Source organism: Pelophylax lessonae, assembly GCF_965119305.1.
Source record: "Pelophylax lessonae genome assembly, chromosome: 4".
NCBI classification, from domain to species: domain Eukaryota; kingdom Metazoa; phylum Chordata; class Amphibia; order Anura; family Ranidae; genus Pelophylax; species Pelophylax lessonae.
The window spans coordinates 138,366,886-138,383,260 of NC_138771.1; the positions used below are offsets into that span (position 1 = coordinate 138,366,886).

General features: G+C 40.2%; 1 protein-coding gene across 1 annotated transcript in view; it reads left to right on the forward strand.

Moving 5' to 3' along the window:
* Nucleotides 1–16,114, forward strand: part of LOC309554869 (uncharacterized protein) — a 56,510-nt gene extending 40,396 nt beyond the window's left edge. The window contains exons 3-5 of the mRNA XM_082256591.1: nt 6,197–6,391; nt 13,238–13,408; nt 15,260–16,114. Of these exons, the coding sequence (XP_082112717.1) occupies nt 6,197–6,391; nt 13,238–13,408; nt 15,260–15,891 (998 nt within the window). The 3' untranslated portion in view covers nt 15,892–16,114. The remainder of the gene's footprint in view (nt 1–6,196; nt 6,392–13,237; nt 13,409–15,259) is intronic.
* Nucleotides 16,115–16,375: the final 261 nt, after the last annotated feature.

Here is a 16,375-nt window from a genome sequence, read left to right on the forward strand (position 1 = left end):
CTCTCCTTGTTCCTCTCTAGAGTTGCTTCTTATTCTCACACCAGCTGCCACTACAGTGAGCATCCCCTATGTATGGACATCTTCCATGGACTCCTAAAAACTTCTCCTGCTTAATACCCATGTTTGTGGCCTTTTAGAGCCTTGTTTGGATCAACACAGTGAACCGTAATTTGCGCCAATATTATTGTTTAGCTTCGCTCAGATGCCCGCTCCCCCCATGTATTCACCCTCATTCCATTCACCCCACCGCCACTGCTCTCTCCAGCTGCCAGTTAAAGTGGAATTCCAGCCTAACCATAACTATTCTTAAAAATGTCCCCTCCCCCTCTTGCTACCCATCTACCCTATACAAAAAAGATCTGCATACTTACCTTTTTTCAGTCCACTCTGTTCTGTGTCAGGGAGCGCTGCTAACGACTGGTCTATGGGAGTCTAAGGGGGACATCATTGCTCCCGGAATTCCCAGCCATTGTTGACTGCTCTTCTCTGCAGCTGGCTACTCACTGACACAGGGGGTCATGTGACTGCACTGGAGCAGGCTAAAAAAAGGTAAGTATACAGATTTTTTTTGCATAGGGTAGACAAAAAAGGTAGCAGGAGGGGGGTAGAAACATCTTTAGGGATAGTTATGGTTAAGCAGGTATTCCACTTTAGCAGAACTAAAGTTTGCAGCACTCCCCCCAAGTGATGTGACATCCATGACCTCCCACGCCCTACTGTCATTTTCATCTAGTCTTCTTCTGGGTCTTCACCCATCTTGATTAATCCCATATCCAACAATGTGAGTTACAATCTAAAGAAATCTAGCAATGTGAGTTACAATCTAAAGAAATCTAACAATGTGAGTTACAATCTAAAGAAATCTGCTTGCAGGCAGGTAAGAAGCATTCATTAGAAAATAGACATCTAAAGTGTCAACCTGGAACCTGATGAAACCTGATAAAGGGGGCTTCCCTCCTTTCTCCAATGTTGGTTGGCTAAGCTGCCAATCAACAGGCCCAAGTGCATCCCATGGGGATCAGGAAAAAGTCCATAGCTCTATGAAGCAATAGAGCTATGTCAGGTCCAGAGTGTTAATTACCCCTTTTTTTTTATTCTCAATATATCTGAACTAGAAATTACAGGAATTTGAAGTGGTTTTAATCCCATAAAACAAAAACGTATAATAATGCAGATTACCAATTCTTAGATGTCGTGGCTGCATGCATTTTCTTTTTTAGACTTTTCCTGTGGATCCGGCCAGCAGTACACCTTCTGTCTGAGCTTGTCTACGCTCTGGATACAGGAGCAATACAGACACTTTTGTCAGCAGCATTGTCAAACTGGGGGGAGGGTAGTTTTAGATGCACTAGCAGATTTAGAAGAACAAATTAAATTAAAAACGAACTCCAGCTAACACTTTTTAGACAGCTACACTAACATTTTTGTTGCTTTTGGGATAAAGGTTCTCATCAGTGTACAAAAGCTGGTAATTGTAAGCACCCTTGTCAGTGGTAAATGTTTTTTCTCAAACGTGTAACTGCCACTTTTTCTAGACAGCCTGTTTATGGAAGTTGATAAATAAAATACTTACTGGCTGGATCACCAGGTAAACATAAAGGAAAACATGAAAATAATGCAGCCACTAAGAATTGATGCTGCAATATACAGTGCCTTGAAAAAGTATTCATACCCCTTGAAATTTTTCACATTTTGTCATGTTACAACCAAAAACGTAAATGTATTTTATTGGGATTTTATGTGATAGACCTGTACAAAGTGGCACATAATTGTGAAGTGGAACGAAAATTATAAATATCTTTCAAAATATTTTACAAATAAATATCTGAAAAGTGTGGCGTGTATTTGTATTCAGCCCCCTTTACTCTGATACGCCTAACTAAAATCTAGAGGAACCAATTGCCTTCAGAAGTCACCTAACTTGTAAACAGAGTCTACCTGTGTGTAATTTATTCTCAGTATAAATACAGCTGTTCTGTGAAGTCCTCAGAGGTTTGTTAGAGAACCTTAGTGCACAAACAGCTTAAAGAGGAAGTAAACCCTCCTCAGGAAGTTGTACCTATAGGTAAGCCTATGATAAGGCTTACCTATAGGTACTGTAAATATCTCCTAAACATGCACGGTTTAGGAGATATTTACCTTTAATGCAGCCAGTGACGTCACTGGCGCATGCGCTCTGAAGGAACGGCTGATCGTGCCGTTCCTTCAGAGCCCCGTGCCGTGACCGTCGGCTTCCGCGCGCGTGCGCGGGAGTGACGTCACTGCGGCTCCGGCCAATCAGATGGCCGGATGCCGCGATCCTGGAAGACGGGCGACTGAACATGTCGCTCGTCATACAGGTAAGAGATCGGCACGGCGGGGGCTCGTTCTAAGGTAAGTATTTCATAATGAGCTAGTATGCGATGCATACTAGCTCATTATGTCTTTCTCTTGCAGGTTGTAAAAAAAAAAAAAAATTTTTGAACGAGTTTACAACCTCTTTAATGAAGGACAAGGAACACACCAGACAGGTCAGGGATAAAGTTGTGGAGAAGTTTAAAGCAAGGTTAGGTTATAAAACATCCAAAGCTTTGAACATCTCACTGAGCACTGTTCAGAAAACCACAGCTCAGGTGGGAGAATCTGTCCACAGGCAACTATTAGTCGTGCACTCCACAAATCTGACCTTTATGGAAGAGTGGCAAGAAGAAAGCCATTGTTGAAAGAAAGCCATAAGAAGTGTCGTTTGCAGTTTGCGAGAAGCCATGTGGGGGACACAGCAAACATGTGGAAGAAGGTGCTCTAGTCAGACGAGACCAAAATGTATCTTTTTGGCCTAACAGCAAAACGCTGTGTGGTGGAAAACTCACTGCACATCACCCTGAACACACCATCCCAACCGTGAAACATGGTGGTGGCAGCATTATGTTGTGGAGATACGTTTCTTCAGCAGGAACAGGGAAGCTGGTCAGAGTTGATGGAAGATGGATGGAGCCAAATACAGGGCAATCTTAGAAGAAAACCTGTTAGAGTCTGCAAAAGACTTGAGACTGGGGCGGAGGTTCACCTTCCAGCAGTACAACGACCCTAAACAGAGCCAGAGCTACAATGGAATGGTTCAGATCAATGCATATTCATGTTTTAGAATGGCCCAGTCAATGTCCAGATCTAAATCCAATTGAGAATTTGTGGCAAGACTTGAAAACTGCTGTTCACAGATGCTCTCCATCCAATCTGACAGAGCTTGAGCTATTTTACAGAGAAGAATGGGCAGATATTTCAGTCTCTAGATGTGCAAAGCTGGTAGAGACATACCAAAAAAAAGACCTGCAGCTATAATTGCAGCCAAAGGTGGTTCTACAAAGTATTGACTCAGGGGGGCTAAATACAAATGCATGCCACACTTTTCAGATATTTATTTGTAAAAAAATGTGAAAACCATTTATCATTTTCCTTCCACTTCACAATTACCTGCCACTTTGTGTTGGTCTATTACATAAAATCCCAATAAAATACATTTACATTTTTGGTTATAACATAACAAAATGTGAAAAATTTTAAGGGGTATGAATAATTTTTCAAGACACTGTAATAGATTTTTTTTGGGGTTCCTTTCTGCATTTAAAAATACAATTATATTTTGAATAAATGCAAAACTGAATTCAATGGTGTTTTTGCCTCTGCTTAAACTTGGGCTTTAAAACAACAAAAATAATAAGGCCTTGTGCACACAGGACATTAAAAAAACCCAGCCATTTTTACATTTGACTTTTTTCAGTCTTTAAACACACCTTTATGTTATTTTTTCTTCTTTTTTCTTCTTCTTCTTTATGTTAGCCTATGTGGCCATGCACACCTAGGCCTTTTGAAGAGGAGCATTTAGAGGCTAAAGAAGAAAAACATAATTCGCATTCAGGAGAGGAGAGTTTGAGCAGAAAAAATGCTTGACAACTAAAACACCTGTAAAACATGCCTTAACACTAGACAGGTTTAGTGCTTCAGCGTTCATTCATTCCAATGGCCAGAATAAATGAATATTCTGACCAATGGAATGAATCAACGCCCAAATCATTCATGCGCCTAAAGGCACCTAAACGTGCCTAAACGCTTTAGCAAAATGCGGATTTAGGTGCATATTGTAAGCTGCTTTTTTCCTGCCAGCAGCAAATGCGTCCAGGGCAGGAAAAAAATCATCTTCTGTGCATGAGGCCTTAATGTTATATTGGCCCTGAATAATAATTTTAATAAATACTTACTTAAGATAATTTTCAAATTTTGATATTAACAGTTGGAGACGTGAAATAAAAATGTGAAGTAAGTAAAAACACAGTATTATTATTAACCTTTGAAAAGGGTAAAGGCAGGGTCGGGAATTATACGAACATGTAAAGGAGAAGTACAGCCAAAGCTCATTTGGCTGTACTTCACCTGGGGATCACAGGAGTGCAGTTCTTTTTGCATTCCTGTGACCTGTTTTCAGCTGACGTCACAGAGCCTGTCTAGGCTTGGGAAAGCTCACAACCATGGGAAAGATCGGAAAAGATCGCTCGGGAAAGATTGCGACCACGTGGCGATCATGTCCGCTAAGAGACGCTCCCGCCCCCTCCACAGTACAGTGCTCCAATGAGTGCGGGGGGGGGGGGGGGGGCAGAGCAGAGAGCCGATGACTGATAGTCACCAGCTCTCTGCTCACGGAGCTGTGAGAACTGAGCAATCCGTTGTTTGTTTGATCGCTCGGTTCTCAGTGTTAGAGCCAGCGGGGGACAGATGCAGCATCCACCTAGGTAGGTATGATTAACAAAAAAAAGCAAATCCCATACTTCTCTTTTAATACTCTTTTAAATATTTTGGGGAGCTGCCAGGGGGTCCTACAATTGAAAGTTATTTGATGCCACACTTAACTCTGCTTTCTTGTGAAAATGCTTAATTCCTGGCTGTCATTCTGTATCTGTGGCTTTAGTACTTTTTTAGCCACTGACCTGGAACTAGTCAAACGTAAACCCAAAGTTCATGCTGGGCAACCCCTTTCCCCCCGAGAATCCCAATTTCCTAAAGCCACAGACACCCTCCCACCAAACAACTTGTACTTTTTAAAATTGCATACCTTTTTTTCCAGGTGCCTTCTGGTCAGTCACACGATGAATGGGGTATTCTTCTTCCTGTCCGGTGGGGTGAACTTGCAGCAGACTTGCAGAATGATGGCAAAGAAAGTTGATCTGGAGTCATGCAATGCGGACTTGCTGCAATTGTGCAACAAACTTGTGAAGCCTGGAAAGTCTAGCAATAGCTTAGCGAGTCATTTTCAAACTTGCAGTGAAATTGCTTGCTATCTTGGATGCTGCAGAAAAGGGCATTCATGTCAGTGCCGTTCTCTATAGTATTGTACTGTGAGCTCAGTCCATCAAGATGACTCAAGTTTTGGCTCAAGTTTTAGGAAGTGGGCTGAGAGAAGTATGGGATATAAAAAAAAACATACATACTCACCTCTATGGTACAGCATCTGTGTGATTATAAAGATGTCCTATGTCGGCTCTAAGCCTAAGAACAGAGCAATCACGTGACCAGCAAGCATTGCTCTCTGCTCTGCCCCTCCTGAGCTCACAGGAGAGCCAGGCGGGGGAGTGGGCGGCAGCAGCTTGCTCCGGTTCTCAGCCACACACTGAAAGGAGGATCCAGCTGTCAGTCAGGCAGGGGGGTGGATCCTGACAATATTGTTAGGATGTTTCCCAAGCCTGGAGCAACTCTGCCCCGTCAGCTGAGAAATAACCCGCTATCAGTTGACTCAGGGGCACAGGAGGACAAAAGTCATTGTTTTCCTGTGACCAACAAGAGAGGTATGGCCAAAAAAGGTTTGACCAAACCTCTCTTTAAATTATGCTGGGTGTTATTCAACCTGGAAAAAGACTGATAGCTATAGGTGAAGGAGGATGGGGAGGGCAGCATTAGTATGCAGAGAGGGTAAATAAAGCTTTGAAACTTTTTTTAGGATGGAAATTGTAAAAAAAGAAAAAACTTTAATTGGGCTTTAACTTGTGGCTGCATGTTTCTTTTTTATACAATGACTGAAATTACTAAAGCCGCAGACAGCCAGGTAACAGAGTTTGGAAATGGCTGCCTGAATATTGCTCTCAAAGCAGGTTTCTAGTTGCTCAGGATGATGGGAAGCTTTGAACATTTTATTCTTTACCGCTGTGTTTCCCTTCACCCCTTCCTACAGCTTTGAGGAATCAATATCCCATGAATTTGGAAGATATATTAGCCAAATATACCCTACCTGTTACTGTCCACACGGCCAATGTTTTATCATATAAGCAAAAGGGGGATATGAAGTCCCAGGATGAAATGCTATCGGAACTGACGCTGCAAGATACTTATGAGGAAATGTTCCTATTTGGACATCCTATTGACAAAGGTAAGTGGAATCAACAATCATTTATATGTTAGATTGAAAAGAAGAAGCAAAATAAATCTGCTTTTACCATACCAAATCTTCAAGAGACTCAAAGTAGGGTTTTATGTTTCTTACCTTGATACATTCGAGAAGTCTTCAATAGCCTCAGTATATATACAAAGGAGTTTTACATCCAATACATTTGTTTACATAAGCAGTACATATATGAGACTTCTAATAATGCAAACCGCCCAATCCTAATAAAACATTTTTGTGTGTAGGGATTCAAATTGATAAAAAATCATAAATGACCTTTGGGGATTGTAGGAAGTTCCTGACAACAAAATATCTTCTTTCATATTATCACACTGGCTAAAGGTGAGGAGTTATTGCCTAGACTAAGACAGTATTAGCAGAATTTATAAAGTATGATTGCTCTAACCAATTGTCTACCCAGGAAATGTTTTTCTTTTTTGATAACATCTGCATTTTTTGCTAGACATTACTGTAAATACCCCAAAAGTATATATTTTCTGTAAGCCTGGAGAATATGGTGGTAGTTGCAATTTTTTTATGTTGGTTATGTTGCATGATATTTTTTGCAGCATATTTTTTTTTTTAAATACATTACTGGGCATTTTAGTGCAAACAAACACAATATCATACCCAATGTTTTAATAAAATATAAAAGATGGGATTGTGTTGAGTAAATAAATACCAAACATATCAAGTCTTAAATTGTGCATAGGCCAAGACAGAAACCCCTGCTCCAGGTGATTCTCATAGGCTGAAATGAATAAAATCCTGCTGGGGTGCACACCCTGCCACTGCTGCAGATTCCAATTGTAAGAAGAGTAGAGGAATGGTCGCACTTCCCATAGGATGCAATCAGAATTTATTAATAAAGTTAAAAAAAAAAGGCACAGGATGTAACAGGCATCATGCAGGGAACAAAAGAATGACGCATTTCACAAGACTAAGTGTGCTTTATCAAACCATAAACTCTCAATCTGAGACAAAGTTATTTATATGACAAAATTAGCAAATTATCAAAAACTGGTTGGTGAGATTTCCCAGCAGTTGAGAATTCCCCTTCACCTTCTCTTTCATTTAGTCCGCCCTCTGAACACACACACTAAAAAAATGCATGGAGAAGTCTGCTTTCTGTGGCCATATAGGACACAAAAAAATGATACTTTGAAAACAAAAATTGTATGTGAGTAGGCATATATATATATCAAACCCAGAACATATGTAAAGTGTGTGTAAACAGCAGGAGAAGAAAATTCATAAAACCAACTGACAAAAAAACTTTTCTGAAAAATAAAAGACAAAAAGAGAAGGGTTCAAAGATACAGCAATAACTCTGCGGTTTGTCTACTCCACAGTTATAGTAGTTGAGCCTCACGAAAAGATGAAAACTTACTTTATTAATAAATTTGGATTGCATCCTATAGGAAGTGTGACCATTCCTCTACTCTTCTTAAATTGTATATACCTGTGGAATTGTAAAAAGCTATGGTACCCGAAATTCCCCATAGGCGATTCTTTATTTTTTTTTTTCAGATTCTTTATTTTAGCAACAGTATGCACAAAGGAAATACACATAGCTGGCATCAGTACTATCAGTTCAAAAATTAAAATAGAAAAAGTGCGCTGGATAAATAATAAAGTGAAGCTGCAACCTTAGAACCAATTGGGGAACAATGTTGTGAATAAGAAAGCAGGTGCGCTAAACTCATATGTGTTAATCAATCAAATTCTGATGAGACCATTAATGGGTTATCAAAATTAAATAATCACATACATAAGTGAATAATAAGTGATATAACTGGGTGTAGCCTCAAAGGACAAAGTAAATCAACAGTGGTAATAATTAACCATAATTGGTGGTGAAGGTCATATACAAATGACAACACAAAACTGTGAAAATGAACAAAAAATACTAATAGGTGCAAATAAAATTAAGGTGCATAATGTCCAGAAAAAAAGCCTGTGATACATGTTAAAACATATTAGGTGACTTCCAGGTGATAAACTCCACAGCAACTCAGGGTGCAGTTAATCCCACCACCGTAACTGGACTGGCCCCTTACCAGAATATAAAAGTTTAAGGGCGTATGGGTGTTGAAATCCAGATAAAAAGGAACATGCCCAAGTGAGGATATTTCATGGAAAACACCACTCAAAGGGAGGATGAGCCTCTTACCAGATAATCAATGGCATAGGGCTAGTAAATGAACTCTCCTGATAGGAGATAGGAGATCTATCTCCGTTGACGTCCGCTTTAGGAGGAAACGCGTCAGAGAGGAGCGCCGCATCGTCATCATTCATCGCCGCGGACCACGCTGCAGGCGGCCGGGGCTATCCTTTCTTCGGTCCAGTCCTGATGTGTGTCTAAGAGACGCTAAATGTAAGTGCACCCTTTTATTTGCTAATAAATGGTTGAAAGGTACTGCACTATTGTTTGGTCTTTATTTTTCTGAGACACCGTGAGGACCCTATTATTGGTACCAGAGTGGATTCATCCAGACCTAGGCTGTCCAGGGAGGAGGATATCTATCATCAGGAGAGTTCATTTACTAGCCCTATGCCATTGATTATCTGGTAAGAGGCTCATCCTCCCTTTGAGTGGTGTTTTCCGTGAAATATCCTCACTTGGGCATGTTCCTTTTTATCTGGATTTCAACACCCATACGCCCTTAAACTTTTATATTCTGGTAAGGTGCCAGTCCAGTTACAGTGGTGGGATTAACTGCACCCTGAGTTGCTGTGGAGTTTATCACCTGGAAGTCACCTAATATGTTTTAACATATATCACTGACTTTTTTCTGGACTTTATGCACCTTACACCTTCACCACCTATTATGGTTAATTATTACCACTGTTGATTTACTTTGTCCTTTGAGGCTACACCCAGTTATATCACTTATTATTCACTTATGTATGTGATTATTTAATTTTGATATCACATTAATGGTCTCATCATTATTTGATTGATTAACACATATGAGTTTAGCGCACCTGCTTTCTTATTCACATCAGTACTATCAGTATCAGAGAGCGATTGGTAAAAAACAAGCTAGTGAATATGCTGAGAGCAAGACAACCCTTGAGGTTATGTGAATAAAAGTAAAAAGGTGTGATAGCTGACGAAAACATAGGTTGCAGGTAGGGAGGAAGATCAAATTTCCCACCAAAGGGTTTTATGTTTTCAAAGAAACATAAAGGAGATAAAGGGGCAAAAGAAGGAAAGAAAGAAAGAGAAACAGAGTGAAGTAGGGGGAGACAGAGAAAGAAAATGTGTGGGTGGTATTTGGGGAAGGTGGGTAAGGCAGTAAATGGTTCTTCCCAGAACCACTATATCTATGCTTACACAAGATTAGGCGCAAGAAGCTCCAGGTATCTCTCAAACTGAGTCCAGTAAAACCACATCTTTTCGAAGCAGGTATCTTGTTTCCTCAAAGATAAAGTAAGGTACTCTATTCACAATATATCATTACCAAATTGAATCCACTAGGACAACATGGGAGCGGACATTGCCATTACAATTTAATTAGATCGCAATGCACAACACTTTTTTGTTACACTTTCCCTTCCTGTGAATAAAGCTGGCCGTTTCCCGATAGAATTTAGTTTGAAAAAAAAAAAAAATCAATTTCTGGAACCTTTCATTTTTGTAATAGCTAATGGATTCAAACAGCATTTTTTTAACTACAGTGATATGGAAAACTAAAGGAGAAGGATAGAAATTTACCATGAATTGGACATTTTTTGCACTTATTGCACTAATTTTAATGTGCATGTGCTTCCCAAAATTAAGTGTAGAATTCCAAACATTTGCATGTGAATTCATTAAAAAAATTTAATACCAAATTTGTCAGGTCCATAATAATACTATAGAAAGCTCTGATGAACATTTTTTCTGAATTTCCTTACAAATGCTTAACCACTTAAGCCCCAGAAGATTTTACCCCCTTCCTGACCAGGGCCTATTTTGCGATTCGGCACTGCGTGATTTTAATGGACAAATGCGCGGTCGTGCGAAGCTGTACCCAAATGAAATTGACGTCCTTTTTTTCCCACAAACAGAGCTTTCTTTTGGTGGTATTTGATCACCTGTGCGATTTTTTTTTTTGATCATGTGCTATAAACAAAAAAAAAGCGACAATTTTGCAAAAATAACAATATTTTTCAAATTTTTTTATATGAAATTCCCCAAAAGAAAAATGTAAAAATCAAATTTTTTTAACATTTTAGGCCAATTTGTTTTCTGCTACATATGTTTGGTAAAAAAAAATCGCAAAAAGCGTATTTTGATTGGTTTGCGCAAAAGTTATTGCGTTTACTAACTAAGGGAAAGATTTTTGTCATTTTTATTGTTTTTTTTTAACGAGTAATGGCGGCGATCTGCGATTTTTTTTTTGCGGGACTGTGACATTGCGGCGGACAGATCGGACCCTTGACTGACATTTTTGACACTTTTGGGGGTACCAGTTACATTACTACAGTAATCAGTGCTATACATATGCACTGTTACTGTAAAAATGACACTGGGAGGGAAGGGGTTAACTTTATTGGAGAGGGAGGGGTTAAGTGTGTCCCTAGGGGCGTGCTTCTAACTGTGATTGGATGTGGCTGTGTGTGTAACAGCAGAGATCAATGGTCCTACATAGCAGGACCGTATGATCTGTGCTGTTACACAGGGGAGAAAGACAGGCGGCTTTGTTTACATTAGCCGCCTGCCTTTCTCCCGCTGTATCCAACGATCGCGAGTGACCGGCGGACATCGGGTCCGCTGGTCACACATGCGGGCTCGCCCCCTATTGGCTCACAGGCTAGTGACGTACCGGTACGTCACTTTGCCTGTGAGGGGCTGACAGCCGCCGTATATAGTCATGCGGTGGTTGGCAGGTGGTTAAGTGAAATTCTGGTGTATGGCCAGCTGTACCTATCCATAGGTGATTAAATCTGTTGAATACATGTTTTGTGAAATCAACAATTTATTTTGACCAAAAATATGTAATACGAGGAGCTACCTAATTTAAACTGGTAACTAGTCCTTTGCCCTCTGCCTGCCTTTTTTGGCACAGATTCAAGAGTTCACTTTTGTAAGGAAACGGTGGTGTGATGGTGTGAATGAAAAGTGTGGGGATAAAGCAGACTGAAGAGGAAATCTCTCTACTCAGTTTGCTCTCTCTTACTTGTCAGCACATTACACACCTGATTGGTGCCCAGTCCTGCCCCTCCCTATGCTGCTATGCTGAATGCTGATATGTAAGAGAGTGTAAGAGCATGATATCAAATTAAATATAGGTACTGATGATTATCTGGTGATTTAATGGTTTATTAATGAATACAGAGCTGCATTCATGTCTTCTATTTCTACCTGGACTTCAACTCTAAAGAATTAGTTCACATTTACAGAATAAATGTAAAAGTGAACTAACACCGGACACCCTCCCCAACCCCCAATGATGTCCAGTCAAGTTTTAGCCACAATGTGAAAGGATTAGAAACCCCATCTGATTTTGCTGCTTTCCTAGGCTCCATTGGAAAGATCCCCTAAGTGACCATTCCAGATGACAACAGATTTTGCAGAGGAACTGAGGGAAAATCTCTTAAGAGCAACACAGACAGAAATAAAAATGATTTTTTGAAGGCTATAGCCCCTATTTTTTTTTCTGTCTGTGTCTCTGTTGCATTTTTTCCCTGACTTATTGTCTGGTTAAACCATTGTCATCTGAACAGAAAGTAGGAAGACATTTCTAATGTAGCCATTAATAGCAATAATATAATAATAATAATAATAATAATAATAATAATCGCAATAAAAATTCGAATCCTTTCCCATTCTTTTCAAAACTAAATAAAAAGATTCTGAATGATATACTGTACATGCTTAGGATCCTTTCACAAGGAGCGAATGCCGGCTGCGATCTGCTTGCTCAGCAGGGGATCTCTCCACTGTTTCCCGCTGAGCAGGCAGATGACAGGTCCACTTATGTAGAGCAGACATGGACACAGCCTGCTCTCCTCTATGAGCAGTAGGATATACACGGACCACCTGCCTGTTTACACCTAACTGCCATCTGATCCACTGGATGGAATGGGAATGGATCCCTATACATCTGTTTTTAGGGGATCACATCAGAGTGGATTCCGGCAGGTGTAAATGGACACATGTCAGTTTAAACCCACCACTCCATAGAAGAGAATGGAGGTTGCCTTTGGGTCTGCCTGAAAAAGGGACAGGCAGACCCGATCAGAATGTTTGTATGACCCTACATTTAGATTATTATTGCTCTATTGTTCTGTTTCTCCTCCAGATTCCATTCAGCTATAACAAGGTCAGTCATGTGTTCATATGGAACAACAATGACTATGGCATGAATCATATACAGTATGTCATACTTATCATACTCTGTAATACAGGGTTTTTGAATTTGTATATTGGCAGAGTAAGGGCATGTGCCGATGGGCTCTTTTTCACGTTAACCGGTTTTGTATTCCTATACTTGTCTATGGGAATGCAAATCCTTCTTGAAGCAAGTCAAATGCAGGTCAGAAGAAAGTCAACTGCTTTTGGCAGTGGATTCTGAAAAATCTGACAAGCGTCTCAAACTGACATCACAAGTGCTAAACATTAACTACATAAGGAAATGATAAAGCTGTAATTAAGTTTCCTCTCTGAATAGTTACTTGAATATTGTTGGAGTGGATTAGACAAAATGATTGCACATTTTTCTCAAATATTCCTATCGTAACCCCCACCCCCAATCCATGCTGTGTAATTGCTACTATGTATTGAAATTATCAGAACAGCATAATAATTATTCATTCCTTCATTCCTTTTTTCTTTTCAAGGTAAATTATTTGTAGAGGAGCCTTTAATCATTCCAATGTACATGAAAGAGCTGAAACTGGTGATTGCAATGGGATATAAGAATGGAAATACGGATAAATGGAACTCATTATGTGATTTGTTAACCCAGCAAGTCAAAAATCAGGGCAACACTGCAAATGTCACTTTTGAGGGTAAGTTGTTGGTTACATGTACAATTACAGGCAACAATGGAGACTGTGCTAAATTATCATGTACCATCTCTTAAAGTCCAGGTTTCCTGCCACTTTAAATAGTTTGTTTGGGCCAAGCTAACCCAAACAACCTATTTTCCTTAAAAAGTGATTCAACCACTGCGTGTATTATACTTTAGTGTCATTAGCTACATACAGTATGTGGCTCTGTGTTCTGCAGCAGTATCAGCGACTTCCCATTTGCTGCCGGAATAAACTTAAGTTAGCCTGATCTGCCGTTCAGGAGAAGCCCTGTATTTTTTTTTTCAATGAATACAAGGCTTCTTCTGGTTGGCTGAGGTGGAGATCATGGTATCATCTACCTGCCACTTCAGCTCAGCCAACCAGAAGAAGCCTTGTATTCACTGACAAGTGCAAGCTTCTCTCGAATGTCTGAGAAGCAATCAGGCCGACTCAATTTTGTTCCGGCAGCAGAAAGGAAGTCATCCATGCTGCTGTGTAAAACAGTGACACATACTGTATGCAGCCTATGCTAGTACGGTATGATACAGCATATACAGCGGCTGAATCTCTTAGTAATGTACAGTAAATAGTTTTCTTGGGGTCAGCTTGGCCCAAACAGACTATTAACCGCTTGCCGACCGCCGCACGACTATTTACTGCGGCGGCCAGCCCCTCACAGGCAAAGCAACGTAGGGCTACGTCGCTAGCCTGTGAGGGTCTAGGGAGCGAGCGCGTGCCGCCGGAGGCGCGCTCCCACTCCCGCGTGGTCACGGACCCCCCCCCGCGCGTGTGCCTGGCGGACCCAATGTCCGCTGGTCACTCGCGATCATCCGTTAGAGCAGGAGAAAGGCAGGCGGCTAATGTAAACAAGCCGCCTGTCATTCTCCCATGTGTAAGAATAGTGATCATACGGTTCTACTATGTAGGACCGTTGATCACTGTTCCTACACCTCAAGCCACAGCCAATCACAGTTAGAATCACGCCCCTAGGGACACACATAACCCCTCCCTCTAAAAAAAAGTTAACCCCTTCACTGCCAGTGTCATTTTACAGTTACAGTGCATATGTATAGCACTGATTACTGTAGTAATGTCGCTGGTAACCCCAAAAGTGTCAAAAATGTCAGTCAAGGGTCCGATCTGTCTGCCGCAATGTCGCAGTACCGCAAAACAAATCGCAGATCGCCGCCAGTACGCGTTAAAAAAAACAACAAAAATGACAAAAATCTTTCCCTTTGTTAGTAAACGCAATAACTTTTGCGCAAACCAATCAAAATACGCTTTTTGCAAATTTTTTTACCAAACATATGTAGCATAAAACAAATTGGCCTAAAATGTAAAAAAATTTTGATTTTTACATTTTTTTTGGGGAATTTCATATAAAAAAATGTGAAAAATATTGTTATTTTTGCAAAATTGACGCTCTTTTTTTGTTTATAGCGCATGATCAAAAAATCGCTCAGGTGATCAAATACCACCAAAGAAAGCTCTGTTTGTGGGGAAAAAAAGGACAACAAATTCGTTTAGGTACAGCGTCGCATGACCGCGCAATTGTCCGTTAAATTCACGCAGTGTCGAATTGCAAAATAGGCCCTGGTCAGGAAGGGGGTAAAATCTTCCGGGGCTTAAGTGGTTAAAGAAACCTGGACCTATTTGATTTGAAGGAAGGACAGTCAGTATAGTGATCCACCCACAAAAGTAGATTACATTTCTTCTCTTCACATTTTAATTAAAATGTTATTGTTCTATAGAGTTAACTTGGTATGGCTGCTTAGAGCGTAATCGTAATAAAGAAAGATGCATTAAATGTAACTTTAATTCACTTGTCATCTTACTCTTTCCCTACAGAGATTTTATTGCTAGATAAAAGGGATGTCAATCCACAAGAGCCCAGTTACAGCACCATTGAGCCAATATATATTGACCTCAATGAACTCAACAATGACTACAAGACTCCTATGGATAATATAGGAAGCAGCAATGTGTACCAGTTTCATGTTGTGTCAGAACTGAAGCAAAGGACCCAAAATAGAGTGATAAAAAAACCCAAATCAGTATACTCCCTCAAATCCACTGATGACATCTCAAAAGACCTTCACAATCTGACTCCAAAAACGGGGAAACAAGAATCCCCAACACTACAATCCTTCAATCCCATTAATGATGTCCCAAAAGACCTTCCCAATTTGACCCCAAATACAGTGAAACCAGAATCCCCAACAGTACAATCCTTCAAATCCATTCATGATATCCCAAAAGACCTTCACAAACTGACTGTGAATCAAGTGTGTGAATGTCTGACATTTCTCAATATGAGCCAATATATAAAAGCTTTTGAAGCATCTCAGGTGGATGGCCAACTAGTGTATGACCTTAACCAAGAGATGATGAAGAGCTGCTTGGGCATGAACGGACTTAACAGTGTAAAATTCTTGAGGTTTCGGGATGGATGGAGACCTAATCTGGATGGACAGCAATAGAAGAGCAAGCTGCAGTCACAGAGCATAGGGATGTTCATGACTAACAGTCAGTTTTTATGATGGCTCAAGAAGGACTGTTCGTCATTTAAACATTGTATTTTTCTGCTCTGTTTATGAAAAGTTTGATTTAACAAACTTGGATTTGTCATTCTGCTCAGTACACTACTTCCAGCCTTGTGCTTGGGAGGGATTGAGTAGGCCTAAGGCATTTGTGTTGATTGATTCCACCCCCCCCCCCCCCCATGGAAATATGTGTGTACTTGCCTTAAATCCTCCAGATTAATTCATCATAACGTGTGTAAATATTAATAAGGAATTTACTTGCTCCTTCTTGGCATCTTAAATATACCATTGAAAGGGTTATAACAGATAAAAATACCTGTTGATCCTGCCAAAAATCATTTGTTGATGTAGTGTTATCCTTCTTCCTTGGTAAATCAATGAACTGCAAAACACCTTACCCTATGTTATGGATTTGAAGAGA